This window comes from Maniola hyperantus, chromosome 14 (assembly GCF_902806685.2).
Source record: "Maniola hyperantus chromosome 14, iAphHyp1.2, whole genome shotgun sequence".
In the NCBI taxonomy this organism is placed as follows: Eukaryota; Metazoa; Arthropoda; class Insecta; order Lepidoptera; family Nymphalidae; genus Maniola; species Maniola hyperantus.
Window position 1 is genome coordinate 13,528,120 of NC_048549.1, and position 21,203 is coordinate 13,549,322.

At 37.2% G+C, this 21,203-nt stretch overlaps 1 protein-coding gene across 1 annotated transcript in view; it reads right to left on the bottom strand.

Annotated features, from left to right (window-relative positions):
* Positions 1-20,669, bottom strand: part of LOC117988394 (protein embryonic gonad-like) — a 174,785-nt gene extending 154,116 nt beyond the window's left edge. Inside the window, exon 1 of the mRNA XM_034975525.2 lies at positions 20,408-20,669. Within this exon, the coding sequence (XP_034831416.2) occupies positions 20,408-20,440 (33 nt within the window). The 5' untranslated portion in view covers positions 20,441-20,669. The remainder of the gene's footprint in view (positions 1-20,407) is intronic.
* Positions 20,670-21,203: the final 534 nt, after the last annotated feature.

Consider the following 21,203-nt stretch of genomic DNA (forward strand, 5'->3'; position numbering starts at 1 on the left):
TCTTGATTTTATCTTCTCTTCGTCTGAACTCCTCTGTTTGCGTTGGAAATTAAAAATCGAAACCTACTCGAGATAATTTGAGAGACAGCGTGCCTTCATCTTAATATATAAAAGGAAAAGATGACTGACTGACTGATCTATCAACGCTCAAATTACTAAACAGATCGGGCTGAAATTTGGCATGTAGATAGCTATTATGACATAGGCATCCGTCAAGAAAGGATTTTCTAAAATTAAACCCCAAAGGGGGTGAAATAGGGGGTTGAAATTTGTGTAGTCCACGCGGACGAAGTCGCGAGCATAAGCTAGTTATTATATAAAACCAGTACCCGTAGTACAAGATTTTACGTCTCACCAAACCAAACCAAATTCGAGAGTCGAAATACTTCCGCGTTACAGTAAACTGGATCTTAAATGCCTTGTTTTAAAGCTCAAGTTTGTCTACACTTCTACAGCCAGCGCTCCAATCGGAAACATTGCGAAATTAAAATCAGTGGCATTGAATATTTGACTTCAATTCAATGCTGTTTAGGTCCATTTTACTGTAACGCGGAAGTATTTCGACTTTCGAATTTGGTTTGGTTTGGTGAGACGTAAAATCTTGTACTACGGGTACTGAAAGTTTCTCTGCGTATACCCCTTCCAGACATCCTGAAACTATTAAACTTTAAGGGGGCAGGGGATTGCCACGATGCTAAGTATCTGGTAATGCGTGACGTGATTTCTAATAGGTACATACTATTCCGAGGAAAATATAAAAAAAATACATTTTATACCTACTTTGACGTAGGTAATTGTTTTTACACCTTTGTTACCTATTATTATCTACCAAAGCCACCATGATTCAAACTTCATAGTCGCGGATCGTTCCTCCCTGTGTTGGGAACAATACGCAGAGAAATATTCAGTTTTTATAAAATAACGAAGATCTGGCCCTCACGGGCTCTTAGTCTAATAGGTTCATCTATGATCTATTACTTATTCATGTACCTATACTAAAACATTGAACCGTGACCCGTAATCTACATTAATATAATCAGTGTTTCACAAAATGTAATGCAGCTAAAGTGTTCGAATCATTCAAATTAACTCGTCCGTCATAGTACGTCTGAGATTTTGACACGGGACGTCAACATGCGCATGTCGAGGATGACAGTCGGGGAAATATGGCGTCCGGTCGGAATTTAAAGGGGGCCCGTGAGGTCACCACTCAGAATGTTATTTAAATTAGATCATGGAGAGACAGGGGAAATATGATGGATACATGGTGTGTGTGTACATTAACCTGTATTTCAGGCTATTTAGGGGTCATTTGGCAGCATTTGACCTTCGTCACAACCCCTCAATTTGATCATAACGTTTTGCTGGTCATATATAATAAAATATATGGGGCAAGGTATAATAAAAGATCATCGGAAACGAAACTCTATAGATTTTTTAATAAGGTTTCTATGTATTTTGACACGGGACGTCAACATGCGCGGGCGCATGTCGAGGATGACAGTCGGGGAAATATGGCGTCCGGTCGGAATTTAAAGGGGGCCCGTGAGGTCACCACTCAGAATGTTATTTAAATTAGATCATGGAGAGACAGGGGAAATATGATGGATACATGGTGTGTGTGTACATTAACCTGTATTTCAGGCTATTTAGGGGTCATTTGGCAGCATTTGACCTTCGTCACAACCCCTCAATTTGATCATAACGTTTTGCTGGTCATATATAATAAAATATATGGGGCAAGGTATAATAAAAGATCATCGGAAACGAAACTCTATAGATTTTTTAATAAGGTTTCTATGTATTTTGACACGGGACGTCAACATGCGCGGGCGCATGTCGAGGATGACAGTCGGGGAAATATGGCGTCCGGTCGGAATTTAAAGGGGGCCCGTGAGGTCACCACTCATGCAGAATGTTATGTAAATTAGATCATGGAGAGACAGGGGAAATATGATGGATGCCCTATTCGTACTATCCATCCATCGGTAAAGAAGCAAAGATAGCCTAATAGTTCGGAAGGTCGGGGGTTCGATCCCAGGCACCTCTATTTTTTCTGAGTTACGTACGTTTTAAGCATTTAATTATCACTTACTTCAGAGGGGAAGGAAATCATTGTGATAAAACGTGCATGCCTAAAAGCTCCATAATTTTCTCGACCGTGTGTGAAATCTGCCAATCCGTACTTGGCCAGCATGGTGGACTACAGCCTTCTCATTCTGAGAGGAGACACAATAATATGATAGTAGGTATAGTGGGGCAGCGATGGGTTGATCATGATGATGATAATGATGTGTCGTAACTCGTAATAAATTAAAATGTGCGAGTATGTGTATACACACCCAATCATGTGATATGTGATTTTTGTATCACGACTATGGCCTTAAATGTACTCATTCCATGAGGAGACTCGTTCTCAGTAGTGAGCCGGTGATGGCCTGATCGTGATGATGATCACAAAAATAATGTACCAACAAAAAGCTATCATTTCATTAACTTTAAAAAAGTGTGTTTAAAAAAATTTAATTATGAATATATTTTATTAGTGTGCGCTTAATCTAATCCAATGATCCGGGTCACACAGATACGTCACGACGGATGACCCCTGACGGATCGTGTCGTGACGTGACGTGTGAACGGCGTCTGATTTGATTTGAAATTAGAGCGACTTGTAAAACATGTATGGGTTTTGAAACATTTAACACTAGCTCTTTTCCGTCAGTGAGAATGTTTTTTTTTATAATATAGTTACAGGACTTACTAGATCTTCATTCGCGTGCATTTTGGTTTTTAAAAATCCCGTAGGATTTATTTGACTTTCAAGGACAAAAAGTAGCCTTCCTTGGGATGCAAGCTCACTCTATATCCAATTTTGTCAGCATCATCAGTTAATTGGATTTGCCGGAAAAAACTAACAGATTACAGACAAACGATAGACATCCTTTCGTATTTATAATATTAATGATTTAAGTGTGGTATTTTTTATGATAAAACTCCAATAAGGCAAAACTCATATTATTTTGGTATTTTACAAAATTGAACACAAATTCGTACGTTTATTTGTGGCACACGTATGCGCGCCGCAATGCTATTTTTTTTGCATGGATATAGCTGAAGGCCTGAATAATGACATAGCTACTTTTTTCCCGGAAAATCAAAAAGTCCCCATGGGGTTTTTTAGGGTTCCGTACCTCAAAAGGAAAAACGGAACCCTTATAGGATCACTTTGTTGTCTGTCTGTCTGTCTGTCTGTCTGTCTTTTTAAATTGTCATTGCTTATAACTTAGACCATACGCTACACACATAGTGTTCAATTTTACTGGGGTCTATATGACCCTCAACAATGCCCTTCGTTAGAGAGCGCAAAACATCAGCTCACGGGTTTTTGTCCTACATGTTACGCCTAGATAATCTTCATGGGACGTTTATGTACCATTTATCAATATTTTGTAATAAAGCTATGTACCACGGTGGCTGGAATAACCGAGCAAACTTTTTTAATCCCTTTTTTAGGGTTCCGTTCCTCAAAAGGAAAAACGGAACCCATTATAGGATCACTTTGTTGTCTGTCTGTCTGTCCGTCTGTCTGTCAAGAAACCTACAGGGTACTTCCCGTTGACCTAGAATCATGATATTTGGCAGGTAGGTAGATCTTATATTCGACATTTGGGGAAAAATCTGAAAACCGTGAATTTAGGGGTTAGATCACACAAAAAAAGTTAAATTGTGGTCATGAACTAATAATTAGTATTTTCAACTTTCGAAGTGAGTGACTATATCAAGTGGGGTATCATATGAAAGGTCTTCACTTATACATTCTAAAACAGATTTTTATTTATTTTTATGCATCATAGTTTTTGAATTATCGTGCAAAATGTCAAAAAAATACGACTGTAGTACGGAACCCTCATTGCGCGAGCCTGACTCGCACTTGGCCGATTTTTAACTTAAATCCACGCTGATAAAGCCGCGGGCCTCATCTTATTCACTTCACTTATAATTTTAGGTAAAGATTAACACATACCCTACTAATATCTATCAAATCAAATAGGTATATGTGCGGCCAAGCTAAATTAACTTTTAATAATATGAGACCACACAACGTTCGGTAGCTTATTTACCCAGCCATATCTGTGATGTCAGAGGACGCGACATTACAAATATTTGACCAAATCTTGATCTCTACCAATAAAATATTTTATATTATGTAAATTGTATTGAAGGTATTTAAGGTCATCTTCGAACTTACTTCAAAATATTATGTTATGCATTATATTATATTTATATTTTTATGATAGTGTTTGTAATATCATTTCTCGTTCAAAGAGCTGCATTAAAATATTATGGGTATTTGAAAGTAGTTTCGATAACTGCAAAGAGTCGCTACTAGATGGCATTAACAGTCGCTTCAGTACTGAGTGAACATATATCATAAATTTCGTCACTCGCAGCAAGCGAACCGTCGCGCGTCGTCGCTTAGCGGTCAGAGAGTCGCAGGCGCGATCGCAGGAGACGCAGGTTCGAATCCTGCCGGTTCCGCAATTTTTGAAATTATGTATTCAAAAATTATGTTATGCATTACAATGTGATGAAGTTTACTTTGACCTGATGATTTCTTCTGACTGTATAGATTATGTGGGATTCAAAAAATATAATAAAATAGGTACAATTTCAGAAACAAAGTTCTTCCCAGTTGGTGGACAGACGACATCGGTTAATACGTTTGCCTTCTAGTCGGGGAGTCTGGGGTTCGATCCCGGGCACGAGCCTCTGACTTTTCGAAGGGAAACCTGCATGCCTAAGAGTTCTCTATATTGATTGTTCTCAAAGGTATGTGGAGTCTGCCGATCCGCACTTGACCAGCGTGGTAGATTACAGTCTAACCCTTCTCATTCCGAGAGGAGACCCGTGTTTAGAAGTGAGCCGGCGATGGGTAGATCATGATGATGATGATGATGATGATGATGATTATGATGATGATGATTCTTTAACAACAGTAATTGTACAAACCAGTCCCAAACTCACCTAACTAAATTAAATGTTTCCATTCACCTTTGGTTGTTTTAAAATATAGTGAATTATAGTTGAATTTAAATTCTAGTAATAATTTTACGTGAAGTTTCCCATAAAAAGCCCGAGATAATTTCATGTGAACTCTGCATACATAAATAGGGTAATAACCATAGAAAACAAATTGATTAGTAGATTTCATTCGATAACATTAAATCTTGGCTATCTAAACGGGAAAGGTTAGTATTCTAGTAGCAATAATAAAAGTAGAATAAAATAAGATGGTTTAAAAGATATTATCTTTGTTTACATTTAAAATTATTTCCCACTCTTACAGCCACACTCAGAGTCGCTTAATCGTTACTTAAGTTTAGTTAAAACGAGACAGAGCTATATCTCTCACATAAATCTGTCTCGTTTTAACACAATCTTAATTCTTAAGTAACGATTAGCGACTCTGAGTGCGGCTGTTAATTAATAAATGAAAACAACCATTCAAGTAAGATAAAATATTTTTTATCATTATTACCTAATTTTGTAACAAAATAAATTGATTAAAATAATATAATTCACTGTAGAAAGTGCATTTAAAAGTATCAAATGATTTGAATTTGAGTTGACTCTCTTTTGTGTTATCGATAACCACTAAAGATCAGAACCTAGTACACGCAAAATGTGTTACTCCAAGAGGAAGAGTGAACTATGGGTTAGAATTTGATAATTTTGAACCAAGATTTTGGGTCTTTGGCCTTATTAAAAATCATGAAGCTGTGAATACTGACTTCTGCAACCAACGTTGCTGTACCCGTAGTACAAGATTTTACGTCTCACCAAACCAAACCAAATTCGAGAGTCGAAATACTTCCGCGTTACAGTAAAAAGAACCTAAACAGCCTTGAATTGAAGTCAAATATTCAATGCCACTGATTTTAATTTCGCAATGTTTCCGCTTGGAGCGCTGGCTGTAGAAGTGTAGACAAACTTGAGCTTTAAAAGAAGGCATTTAAGATCCAGTTTACTGTAACGCGGAAGTATTTCGACTCTCGAATTTGGTTTGGTTTGGTGAGAAGTAAAATCTTGTACTACGGGTACTGGTATTGGTGGTCAAAGTTTAACAGTAACTTACTTGAGATTTTTATGTTAGGTAATATCGCAAGATTATTACGGTCTACTTTGGTGCTAATAATCTGATAAGTTAGATCCAGAAAAATAATTTTTCTTATTCAAATATAAACCTAACCTCAATTCAATCTGTGGCTCTTGTACCATAAACTATCCTTGCTACAATTCCATAGAAGTGAATAAAAACACGCTGAATTAAAACGAGTTTTAATCGCAGCCATATTTAACATTTCGAAGAAGCGCCCGCTGGAATATTTAGAGCGTCATAACTGCACTGAACCTGATTTGTTCCTCTAAGGCTAAGATCACATCATAGTATATTTACGAACTAAACGCTGTGGTAGCCTAGTGGTTAGGACATCCGCCTTCTAATCGGAGGTCGGGGGTTCGATCCCGGGCACGCACTACCTTTTTGGAGTTATGTGCGTTTTTTAAGTTTAAGTAATTAAAAATATCACTTGCTTTAACTGTGAAGTAAAACATCGTGAGGAAACCTGCATGCCTGAGAGTTCTCCATAATGTTCTCAAAGGTGTGTGAAGTCTAACAATCCGCACATGGCCAGCGTGGTAGACTATGGCCAAAACCCTTCTCACTCTGAGAGAAGACCCGTGCTCTGTAGTGAGCCGGTGATGGGTTGATCATGATGATGATATTTACGAACTAACTAAATAACGGTTCAATTAATAACAGCTATTGGCGTCGATTCTAGAAAGAGAGAATTCTAGAAGAGATAATAGAAAGACATATTCTCTAAGCTTCAAGAGTACCTATTGCTAAAAAAGGAAACGGAAAATAAAAAATTAAATACTCTAAAGTGTAAGTTAAATACTCAAGACTGGCACATAAGTTACAAGATTTGACAGTCTTAAATAGGGTCTTGGACTGTAGTAATAAAATGACGTAATTTTGTGAATAGCGGTAGTTTACGGGGCTAGAATTCATTATTAAAGAGAATAATTTAAAAAAATCTAATGCTAATCATGATTAATATCCCCGTTTCCCCTCCAACTTAGCGTAAAGCTTGTTCTAGAAGTAGGTACGACAATAGTGCAACGGGTGGGGGTTGAACCGCCAACCTTTCAGAATTCAGTCCGCTCCTCAACCGTAGAGCTATTGAGACTTGTAATCGCATCAGCTGTTTTTATCTGAGCCGTTATTTAGTCGTTAAGATAATTAAAAAAACTGTGTAATTTATATCCTAAAATTGGCCAGGTATTTTATAATATGCATGTGAATAATACTTAATAGGATATAAAATGTGCAATTACAAAACTTTTAAGGATATCCATAACATTCAGGTAGTGCTCCGAGCATGAGAACTTATTATGATTGAATGCAACTCGTATGTTTAAGTTTTCTTGCATTTAAGAAACATTCAGACCGAAACTAGTCAAGTGTACATCGACGGTGGACCAAAACTTAACGCATGTTATGTCTTTTTCTGAGTTCATCATCATCATGATCAACCCATCATCGGCTCACTACAGAGCACGGGTCGCCTCTCAGAGTGAGAAGGGTATTGACCATAGTCTACCACGCTGGCCATGTGCCGGATTGGTAGACTTCACACACCTTTGAGAACATTATGGAGAATTCTCAGGCATGCAGGTTTCCTCACGATGTTTTCCTTCACCGTTAAAGCAAGTGATATTTAATTAATTAAAACGCACATAACTCCGAAAAGTTAGAGGTGCGTGCCCGGGATCGAACCCCCGACCTCCGATTAGAAGGCGGATGTCCTAACCTAACCTAACCTTTTTCTGAGTTATTGTTTGAGAATATTTACATAATAAGCTGTGACAGCCTAGTGGTTAGGACGTCCACCTTCTCATCGGAGGTCAGGGGTTCGATCCCGGGCACGCACCTCTAACTTTTTTGAGTTAAGTGCGTTTTAAGTAATAATTAAATATCACTCGTTTTGACGGTCAAGGAAGACATCGTGAGGAAACCTGCATGCCTGAGAGTTTTCCATAATGTTCTCAAAGGTGTGTGAAGCAAACAATCTGCACATGACCAGTGTGGTAGACTATGGCCAAAACCCTTCTCACTCTGAGAGGAGACCCGTGCTCTGTAGCGAGCTGCAGGCATGCAGGTTTCCTTACGATGTTTTCCTCCGCCGTTAAATCAAGTGATGTTCTATGTACAGTAAGTGATTAAGTGTGAACCAAGCTTAAGGATAGCAATGATTACAACTGTCATAATTAACATTATTTCACGTGAAGAGCTAAACGCTAACCCTCTTTAGCATTCTATACCAAAATTGGAAAACAGAATAGTTATGGAAACAATGTTGTTATTTCTTCTTGGACACAATTAAAAGCTATAAGCGCATAAAATATTCTTTGTGACTAATGTCTTATTGCTATCAAAGTGATTGCAATTAAAGTAATTATTGACACTGGTTAGCGGTACACTAGAAAATAAAATCACGTCTCATAATCCTAATCCTAATAATATTATAGACTAGATGATGCCCGCGACTTCGTCCGCGTGGATTTAGGTTTTTGAAATCCCGTGAGAAAATTCTCCGGGATAAAAAGTAGCCTATGTCCTTCCCCGGGATATAAGCTAACACTGTACCAAATTTCGTCAAAATCGGTTGAACGGTTGGGCCGTGAAAGGCTAGCAGACAGACAGACACACTATCGCATATATAATATTAGTATGGATGTGAAAGTGTGGATGTTAGTTACTCAATCACGCTAAAACTACTAGACGGATTTGGCTGAAATTTATAGTGGAGATAGATTATACCCTGAATTAACACATAATCTACTTTTTATCCCGTAAAATCAAAGAGTGTCCGCGTGGATTTTGAAAAACGTAAATCCACGCGGACAAAGTCGCGGGCATCAGTCATCATTATCATTATAATAGTCTTTTTATTTACACTATCCATATTTTATAATAAACGTGAAATTGTGTCTGTCTGTCCGTTAAATTTTTACAACCCATCCGTTTAAACGATTTTGACAAAATTTGGTACCTACAGGGATAGCTTCATACAGGAGGCTACTTTTTATCACGGAAAAGTCAAAGTTCAAGACACTAAAAACTAATAGTTGTAGTTAATAATTAGAAATGATTTAAAAATCATAATTTACTGGATTATGTCAAAAAGAATAAATAGGTCATGACATAGAAATAATAAAATAATATTATGCTGTATTCGAGCCACGAACGCGTTGATGTCTTTTGTATGCTTGGCTAATCTATACTAAAGACTTCATGCATTCTAGCGTTCATCCATCGTGAGTGAAATCCAATAAAATAAAATCTCTAACGGTGAACTGACGTGAATAGCCCAGCATCGATTCCCGAACGCCCGATCAGAAGGCCGGTGTCTTATAACCACTACGCTATCTATCACTGCTTTATTAGCAGTTAGCACATAACTAGGGTAAGCAATGTTTTTGAGCCTCTATAAACTGCTCGCCTGTGCCATCAGTTATCAATGAATCTAAATAGATAGGTAAGTACTTACAGAATATCTATAATTTCATTGAGTTAAAGTTAATAAGACCAATAACTGTTAAACGATTAAGTTACAATTAATGTTAGAAAGTTAACCAAATAAAAACCGGCCAAGTGCGAGTTGGGCTCAAACACGAAGTGTTCCGTACCATCTACAAGAAATAACACCTTTTATTTTATTTTTAATTTGCAAGATGGCCATTTTAGAATCTTTAGTATTTGTTGTTAAAGCACTTATAGAAATACACATTCCGCGAAATTTTCAACTCTCTACCCATTACAGTTCATGAGGTATAGCCCGCAACCAGACAGACAGACGGACTGACAGATGAATCTCTATCCATAGGACGCATAGACGGGTGAACAGACGGACGGATAGCGAAGGCTTAGTAATAAGATCATGTTAGTACGGAACCCTGAAAACGGTTCTGTTGATTTTAAAAACGGTTATTAAATTTTCATTAACATTTCAATGTAATTAAGTTATTATTGAGTTTATTTAAAAGAAAAGTTAATATAGGGAAGGGCAATAAATATTAATCGATTAATAATCTTAGAAAGTTATCGAAAAAAGTTCTGTAACTTTAAAAATCGATATGTATTTTTCATTAGCGGCAAAACAAGTGAGTTTCGGAACAGCGTCCTCTCAGTGGGACATCAATATGTTGTCAATAGAATTACAAGCACCTCTGAAGTAAGTAACTTTCCAGAAACCTCGATGGAAGCTTCGTATTCGTGCCTTTTGGTGTGGAGACCTTGGGGCCGTGGGGCCCGGGGGCTCGAGCTCTTTTTGAAGAAATTGCAAAAAGAGTTATCGAGTCAACCGGGGACCCGAGAGCTGGCAGCTACCTTGGTCAAAGAATTAGTTTGGCCATCCAAAGAGGTAATGCTGCCAGCATCTTGGGTACAATGCCTCGCTGCGGTGGTCTCGACGAGGTTTTAGATTTAATTTAATTTATTTTAGTTTTAATTTAATGTTGTTTTTTTTTAGATTTAAGTTTATTAATAGTTTATTTGTTAATTTTATAATATAAAATAAATAAACACTTTCCAGAATATAAAGTGTAGTACTTATAATATAAGAAAACCACTTTTTATTCAATTATTTTATTTATCACTAGCTTATGCTCGCGACTTCGTCCGCGTGGACTACACAAATTTCAAACTCCTATTTCACCCCCTTAGGGGTTGAATTTTCAAAAATCCTTTCTTAGCAGATGCCTACGTCATAATAGCTATCTGCATGCCAAATTTCAGCCTGATCCGTCCAGTAGTTTGAGATGTGCGTTGATAGATCAGTCAGTCAGTCACCTATTCCGTTTGATTGGTATGGATTGAGTGGATTAATGTTTTGTTACGATCGATACATTAGAAAATAATTTAATTTAATTTTTTAAATAGGTACGTAATATCAAAAATTGCGAATTCAAACCTGTGCGGCGGCGTCTCTCCTAGGTATCGCACCCATAAAGTCAAAGGCAAAATAAGGTAAAAATTGTTGAGAAATTTCTTTGAAGGGTAGGTAAAAAAGAAACGATAAAAAACGATTTTTTTAGCTTTAGTTGCTAAGAAACCCCTTCTGAGTCACAAAATTTCTTCGGAAAAGCGTCCATTATCATCGAATGAAATCCTATTTAGTAAAGTGATTCGACGATTGATAGTCGCAAGTGTAAAGTGTCTCGTAAAGAGGGGAAAATGTCATCACAAGCCGTACTGACCGCACACTCAGTGTTAAACCTTAGATGTTCACTTTCTACTTTGTTCTGTGGTGATGTACGCTAAGGTACAAGTGAAAGCGATTATTGGACTAACTAGATAAACAGTGATAGCCTTGTGTTTAAGACGTCGGACGTCTATTTGAGAGATTCAGGGGTTGATGCCGGGAAGTTATGTGCATTTTAGTCAATAAAATATCACTTGCTTGGAATACATCGTGAGGTAAGCTGCATGCTTGAGAGTTCTCCATATTGTTCTCAAAGGTGTGTAAAGTTTACAAATCTGCACTTGGCCAGAGTGGTAGACTAGCCAAAAACCCTTGTCATTCTGAAATTGCTCAGTAGTGTACTGACGATGTGTTGATGATAGTGATATTTAAAACAGTTTTACTCTTATAAAATGTTTGTAGTTTACCTCTAAACAATGATCCTCTAAATGATAAATTGTCCGGATTACATATCAGGAAATAATTACCGAAATAATAGGAAAAACTATGCGTAGACCTTATAAAATCTAGTGTAAATTATCCAAACAGGCAAATCCTTTTTTAATCTATCATTTAACAAATAAGATTGCAAGTTCATAATCTAATCATATTTAGTTTTTTGTAAACTAACCTAACTGAACTAAGTTGAGTCTTTCATGCAAATTAGCTTTAATCGAATAGATCTAATGAAAATATGCGATGGAATAGACATTTCATCGTCGCGGATTGCTACAATACAAACTCAATGGTTATGATTGGCTGAATTTATGGTACCTATTTTCAGTGCATCAGTGAATTTTATCCTATAGTGAGAGAGTGATTGGGATCGTAACATTAAGCTGTACAACTACTACGAAATGGGTTATAGCACATTGAAAAAGATTTTTTTGCGCAATGATAATTATTTTAATCGTACCCGCTCCTCGCTTATACTTTATACCACAAATGTTATTACATAAAAGCCTTGTTCCGAGGCACTCATGTTTTGTTGTTTAATTATACAAGGTGCTGCACTTTGCAGCCTTCTCTGTATTAATACGATATCGATGAAATCACGACGGATCTTAAAGTGCATTTAAAGGCTGGTGTATAAATAGAATCAAGTGGGTACCTACGCATTATTAATTTTCCATTATGTGCAACCTATACCTCGCACCGAAAGGCACAGCGTTGGGAGACCCCCCACTATGTCTTCCAACGCTGGACTTTCCGGTGCGAGGTCGCCATTCCAGCACCTTGGGACCCCAACGTCTATCAGTTCACTTCAGCTTCGCAACCCATTGAGCTATGTCGGTTACTCTAGTTCTCCTACGGATCTCCTCATGTCAGATTTGATCACGTAGAGAAACTCCAAACATAGCTCTCTCAATCGCCCGCTGAGTGAATCTGAGCTTTCTTATGAGGCCCATAGTTAGCGACCATGTCTCGGATCCATATGTCATCACTCGCAACATAGATTACATAGATAGAATTTTGGCACAAGTTTTGTACTAACATCTTCGAGAATGCTTAAAGAAATGGCGGCCCGTTACTAGTGTAAAATCATTAATTTTATGACCCTGTATTTTCATTAAGAATTTTAATTTAAAACAAGTTTTTTTAAAGAAAAATTACAAGAGTCCACCCACATCGACGGGCCACGCCCATATCGTTAAATTTTATTAGAAAAAGTGATTAAATCTTAAACGCGTTGACATTTCAATATCAACTGGAAATCAGGACGTGCATTTTTATGAGATTTATCACGTTTATTAATACAAGATAACAGGCAAAGGTTGTATTTAAAAGTGAAATTAATTGTTCACATTAATCAGGCTTAGGCAAGCGTGAATTGGTTTTGTTATATTTTTGTACAAACAAATTATCTGCTCGCCTGTTGAATTAATCACTTGATTTTTAAGTGAAAATGACAAAATGTATACTTAATAATAGATCTAAATTATTAGCGGTGATAGCCTAGTGGTTAAGACTTCGGCAGCGGCTTCGGAGTCCTGTGTTCGATCCCCGGGCATACAGCTCTAATTTTTCAGAATTATGTGCATTTTCAGCAATTAAACTCTCACGGTGATAAAAAACCGGCCTAGTGCGAGTCAGGCTCGCGCACCGAGGGCTCCGTACTACAGTCGTATTTTATCGTCATTTTGCACGATAAATCAAAAACTATAAATAAATAAACTATATATATATAACTATAGATAAATTAAAAAATGCATAAAAATCTGTTTTAGAATGTACACACGGTTTGACAACCGTGCTCAATAGTGTCGTTACATTGTCGATTTTCATGTTTCAATCGATTTCTCATCGTAAGAGGTTATGCAAAAAATGCACTATAAAAACGTTTAAACATGCTTCGCAAAAAACCGGTCAAGTGCAAGTCGGACTCGCATACAAAGGGTTCCGTACCATCGTACAAGAAATAACAATTAAATTCTTTTTGTGAAGTAACCACAAAACGAGTTTCGGATTTTTTCCTTTACTTGTGTTAAAAGACAATACCAGCCAGATTTCATTTATTTTTATTTTTCATGACGTCCAAAATTGTAGTTACACAGTAATAATAAATTAAATTACATTAGAATTGCTTACCTATCTCTAAATAGAGATTTCTTCCAGCTTCCCATTCAAGGTTAATTGTAGGTCAACGGAAAGTACCACATAGGTTTTGATTCCCTTGACAGCTCTTGAAAGACAAGACAGACAGACAACGAAGTGATCTTTTAAGGGTTCTTTCTTTCTCTGAAGATACGGAACTCAAAAAATGGTTGAAAGGTAAAGTATGAAGTCACAAGTCATCTTGGAACGAGTGCTTCTCAGTTCTCAGATAGACAAGTTTAACTTAGAACAAGTGTATGTTAGATGTGTCGCTCGGTAAATATTTATTGATAAATACATAATAAAGTATACTTCATGTCATGTTGGACATAAATCTACAGAATAATATAGTAAATAAAAGAGTGCTTTAGGAGATACTTTTTTATGTTGCTTGCAGATGTCCAGTTCAGAAAATTTATTTACAAGTCAGTTATTCAGTCAGTAATTTCACATTAACACACAAGCAAATTTTTTTTTTTTTTTGATTTCAGCCATTATTTTACTTACGAGGAATCTTATATTTATTTTAGAACTTGCAAATGCAAAAATCTTATTCAATACACCTAATCCCTCCTTAATCGATTGTTTTATTATTAGTACTTTAACTTGAATCAAGTAGGTATTTAGAATGTAGAACAAAAATAACTAAAATTGTGTACTTTAAAAAAATGAATAAAATCCATCAAGTTTCAAAAATGCCAGGGTTTCGGCTGCATAAGTTTCGGTTATTTTTAATTAGGTGCAAACTCTACTATTTTCTGGAATAAAAAGTAGCCTATTATGCGTCTCCTCTAAGATGCAAGCTATCTCTGTACCAAATAGATGATACACACGACTGCTTCAGTGTGGAATAAGCTTTTATAAGAATCCCGAGGGGACTTGGTGTTTTTCTAGGAAAAATTTAGCCTATGTCCTTCCTCGGGCTGCAGGCTACCTTTGTGCTAAATTTCGTCACAATCAGTTAAACAGATTGGTTGTGAAAAGCTAGCAGACAGACTGGCACACTTTTGCATTAATAATACCTACTAAGTATGGATATAGATTCACAGAACATGGTACCTATATCTACCTACCTACCCGTATTTTTTTATTAGTCTTATAAATTTCACGACCTGTCTCTACATTATTAAATAGGTAGATGTATGTTAAGGTTCTACAATCCGATGCAAATGATAAATAATATCGATGGATAAATACACAATATTTTTTGTAGCTACACCTCACATTTTTGATTTTATTGATCTTGCACTGACCTGTTATAAACGCTTGTCACTTTAATGACATCACGTTCTAACATCGATTTTATTTATTTAATCATATCACGGTCTTGCGCCGCTGGATTCAAGCGGTGCAAGACCGTGTCGTGTGGAAGTCCCTACAAGAGACCTATGTCCAGCAGTGGACGTCTATAGGTTGATGATGATAATGATAAATCATATCAATTATTTCTATTTCATTATTTAGAACTTCATTCGTGTGTATGTACTTATTTTACATCACTACCCATATTATAAATGCGAAAGTATGTTTGTTTGTTTGTTTGTTGGTTTACCGGTTTATCCTCAATCACGTGGCAGCGGAGCAACGGATCGACGTGTTTTTTTTTTAATTCAGATAAAAGTTAGCCCTTGACTGCAATCTCACCTGGTGGTAAGTGATGATGCAGTCTAAGATGATAGCGGGCTAACCTGGAAGGGGTATCGCAGTTTTTATTAAACCCATACCCCTTTGGTTTCTACACGGCATCGTACCGGAACGCTAAATCGCTTGGCGGCACGGCTTTGCCGGTAGGGTGGTAACTAGCCACGGTTGAATCCTCCCACCAGACAAATATTTTTTGCATTATAGTTACCTAGTAGACCTGGAGAGTAACATAGGTGGATACGGGAAAATCAAAAAGTTCCCACAGGATATTTAAAACCGAAGTCCACGCGGGCGAAATCACAGGCAAAAGTTGGTAATTTATAGTTTATAGCCTATAGAAATCAAGAATTATGAGTACCTAAGTAGCTGTCTATTCTATTAGTAAAAGATTTTTTGGATGAGTAGTTTTTTTTTTTTTTAAGAATCCTCTCCAATTAAGCGTCAGGACTCAGGCTTGTGCTAGGAGTAGTCAGGCTTGTGCTAGGAGTAGGTACGACAATAGTGCAACGGGCGGGGTTTGAACCGTCGACCTTTCGGTTTTCAGTCCACTCCTATACCGGTTGAGCTATTGAGGCTCTTATTGCCTTTTAAGTTCTAGGTACTTAGATATATCCAAACTTACAAACTTTATCTCTATAATATTAATTTTAAAAAACTATGTATATTACAATAATAAGAAATAGGGACCTATGTAGAGACATGAAATTAGTGTTTTATTACCATTTCAAGCAATGTACACAGACATAACTACTCTGAATGATATATGTGTACATTAAACTCTAAATATATGCAAATTTGAACAGTCTATAGCGGTTTTTTAGTAACGGAAACTCAGTTAGATCTAGATCTGACAGAAAATGATAAATTAATTAGCCCGAATACTGCTTTTCACCGGCTTTAAACTAAATACTAAGCTTCTCGCTTGACAATGATTTGCTAACGAGTTTTATTACTTACATTTATTCTCAACTAACTGTAAGACGTGACTTCATTTATTTTCGACTGTCTGTCTGTCTGCTAGTTATTCATGGGCCGATCCTTTAAACCGATTTTTGATGTTTGGAACAGAGATAAGTTGCATCCCGGGGAAGATATAGGTATTCGTACCTACTAATCTAGGCTACTTATCGCAGGTATCATCTGTTAACATTCTCTATTAGAATCAGTAAATGTGAAAGTGTGTTTGTTTTTTGGTTTGTCTTTCAATCACGTCGCAACGGTGCAACGATTTGACATGATTTTTTGCATGTGTATAGATAACGACCTGGAGAGTGACATAGGCGACTTTTTATCCCGGAAAATCAAAGAGTTCCCACGGGATTTTTAATAACCTAATTCCACGTGGACGAAGTCGCAGGCATCAGCTAGTATGTAATAAACTAGCTTATGATCGTGACTTCGTCCGCGTGGGCAACACAGATTTCAAACCCCTATTTCATCCCCTTAGGGGTTGCATTTTCAAAAATCCTTTCTTAATAACTATCGGCATGCAAATTTTCAGTCCGGTCCGTCCAGTAGGTAGTTTGAGCTGTGCGTTGATAGATCATTCAGTCAGCCAGTCAGTCACCTTTTCCGTTTATAGGTATATTTAGATAATGTAAAATCTAAAAATTAAATATTGTTACGTTTTTTACATAATAATTTACACTGTAGGTAAGTTTCGAAAGATAATGTGAAGTAAGTTTATTAGATTGACCGTAAAAAAGTAAAAAATGGACAGATTTTTCTATTCATTTTATTAATAATGCGGATTTAAGCATTGATGGCAGGTTTTATTAGAATTTCTAATATAATGCCGATTGGGTTTGACCACCTGGGACCGATTAGTCGTAGGTATATATCTTGTATAATACCGTTATTAGTGACAATCGAGTGACAATGTGATGTCGTTTTGAGTTTCTCAAAGTTGCACCGTTATCCATATAGTCCGTACAAAATCAGTTCTCACGCGCCATTTTGACTCTATGGGTCAATTATTGTCATGTCAAAAGTACGGTTAACCTTTAAAATAAGGATTATTTGACATCATATAGTTAAAATGGCGCATGAGAAGTCATTTTTCACGCATTACACCTACTAATATTATGAATGGGAAAGTGAGCCTAGCTACAATACGTTTGCTAGCTTTTCACGGTCTATCCGTTTTTCACGAAGTCCACGCGGACGAAGTCGCGGGCATAAGCTAGTCAGTTATAGGTAAGTTACTTACAATTTTTTGAAATATACCTACCTATTATGTACCTATCTTATATCTACCTTATCTTCTTATGTATAAATAGGTGTCAAAGTCAAATGATTTATTCAAAATAGGTAATAAGTAAATTACTCTTTTCGATTGTCAAATGTTGGATTTGTAAGATATAGTGGTGATAATTATTTCGCAAACTTAAAACTAAAGCTAGGAGGGTTCCAAAGATCTATCTAGGTATCTAGATTCTAGATCTACAGGTAGGTCTAGTTACCTATTTATATACAGGTCTATCGTTTGTTAAATTACAGTAGATTTTTTTTTTTAAATTCAGCTACAAGTTAGCCTTAGACTGCAATCTTACCTGATGGTAAGTGATAATGCAGTCTAAGATGATAGCGGGCTAACCTGGAAGGGGTATGGCAGTTTTTATTAAACCCATACACCTTTCGTTTCTACACGGCGTCGTACCGGAACGCTAAGATATGTACCTACCTAGGATATTACTATCACTGTATTGTGCGATGCTAAAAGGCAAGGCCGCAAAGTTTGCGTGTCAAAGAATTACCGTAATTCCTTTACGATCATAATCATAATCGTACGACCGTAATCGTAATCAATCACACGTGATCTGACCCCATGGGATCATCCGATGTTTACGTTGCATGATTACATCGGGTCACGGATTCGACTCGTGTTGGAAATGATGTGATTGTTTCGAAATATTATGATGTAGGGACTCTGCCTATGGGCACGGTAAGTATATCGTCTCTACATTTTGTGAAATGTTTTGTATCATCATCATCATGATCAACCCATCGCCGGCTCACTACAGAGCACGGGTCTTCCCTCAGAGTGAGAAGGGTTTTGGCCATAGTCTACCACGCTGGCCATGTGCGGATTGGTAGACTTCACACACCTTTGAGAACATTATGGAGAACTCTCAGGCATGCAGGTTTCCTCACGATGTTTTCCTTCACAGTTAAAGCAAGTGATATTTTAATTACTTAAAAAACGCACATAACTCCGAAAAGTTAGAGGTGTGTGCCCGGGATCGAGCCCCCGACCTCCGATTGGAAGGCGGACGTCCTAACCACTAGTCTGCACAGCTACCACAGCAACACTCTGCCTATAGGCACGATATATCGACTCTACATTTTGTGAATATTTTATTTTTTTAATTCCAATATAAATTTCCTTGACTGCAATCTCAGCTGGTGTTAAGTGATGAATGATGATGCAGTCCAAGATGAAAACTGGTTAACTTAGATAGGGTATGGCAGTCTTATTTAACTCATAGGTGCTTACCCCTTATCGGTTTCTACACGACATATCTTAATGTAACGCTAAATGTGACTACTTACCTAAATAGTTTAACGACATGCCTTTGCCGGTAGGGTAGTCACTATGGCCACGGCTGTAGCCTCCCACCAGACCAGAATAGAGACTAGAGAATTGCCCTTGCCGCAAATCGAACCCGGAATCTCCCACTTATAAGACCACAGTATTCACCACTGCGCCAGAGATGTAAGTTAGGTATATATTGGTATTTTGATAAAATAAATCTAAATCTGACTCTGACTGAGTCAGATTTTTATATCAACGCACAGCTCAAACTACTGGACGGATCGGGCTGAAATTTGGCATGCAGATTATGACGTAGACATCCGCTAAGAAAGAATTTTTAAAAATTCAACCCCTAAGGGGGTAAAATAGGGGTTCGAAATTTTTATAGTGCACGCGAACGAAGTCGCAGGCATAAGCTAGTATTGATATAAATTTAATTGGCTGAAAGGCCTAGAATTACAATTAAATAATTTTAGAATTCATGACACAACAACGCAAAATCTGGCATTATCAACAGGGGCTGGCAAACAGAACTGTGTGACTATTACACTTCTGATCTAAACACTTTTTTCTTTTATCCGCACGTTTTTGAAACAGAACTCATTTTCAAGCAAAACGACCTAAAGTCGATAAAATAGAGTCCAAAGTTATTGGTTTTGATCACCGAATTCTAATTTGAATTCAATTCCAAACGAAACAGCTTAAAAATTGTGCTGAAACTGAATTCAATCAAAACACAGTAGGTAAGTAGGTAGGTACCTAGCTGTAATATTATTTCGTACAATTTTAGTACAATTTTCCAACAGCTTTCATTCAGTTGTATGCTAGTACCGTGGGCTGTGAAATTTTATTTCATGCTTTTATATTGGTTTGAACTCCTCAATTTTATTAGTATCCCTATACTACACTATAGGAAAAGGATCTAATCTAGGGTTTATCTACTCCTCAGTTTATGGCCATGTACCTACGTTGCTTTGACATAGGTATTATACCTACCTAATACCTATTATGTAAGCGAGATATTATATTATAGTATTTTGTTAGGGATACTTATAGAGATTTCTCAACTCCGTCTATTAGTAGGACCGATGGTAGATATAATTTAATATGCTCAGTAGGTATCTTCATTGACATTGTATAAACAACATTAATGAATATAATTCAGCCGGTATCAAAAAGCTCTACAATTTCTTGAAAATATAAAATTTTCTAAAATAAAACAAGATCATCAAAAGCTCTTTTAAAAGCACCAAATTAATAAAACCGCTTGACAAAAAGTGGCTTTTATAATAATTTCTATCTTGAAAAAAAATATCGCACTTACCGTGATATCTGGAAAAAGCTCCGAAGTTTTCATAAAAAAAAACAAAAGTTTGATCGTTCACTCAACTGTTTTATATCGCATAATATTTCCACTTACACTATAGAACACAGATTACACTAACTATTATTAGGGTTTATGAAAAAAAAAATTGCGAGGAGGTCCGTAGGCGCGCAAAATTTAAAATTGGAGCGCGCGCGTCCGTGCGTACGCGCAGCGCGAATCGCCCGGTTCGTTTTTGAGACCGTCCCGAGGCTCACTCGAATGTGGCTCGTGTGTGACTGTACACTCATCTTGCACTTCACGATCACCGAAGAAGACACGTCTTCCGTCCCTCTTGCGCGTACGCAGCCCCGTATACCTGTCCCCCTCCATCTTATTATCAGAGGTTAAACCGCGTTACCGCGCTCATCTGTCAGTCGGCACGCGGGCATCGGCTGGGAAGGTCGCGTTCACAGGTTCCCGTTACTTTCTCTATGCGCCCATAAAACACGTACCGTATGACGCCCGGCTATTTTGTCGGTGCGATGCTTCTTGGTAATTTATTTGTTTGGAGCGCAGGTGCCTCCACGTTTTATCGATGGCGCTTTTATGCAAAGGTCCATGCCTCCAGATCTTGTAACGGTTCTTTATGAATATTTCACTTTTACAAAGACATTGTTTCGAAACAATGCATTAATTTATTAATGATACATTTCTGTTTTGACCAATAGTGTGTTAACTGGGTCAAAGTTGACAAAAAGTCAAGAATTTTTGTATCGCGATGGCGATAAATCAGCGCTCACGCAGGTGAAACTAG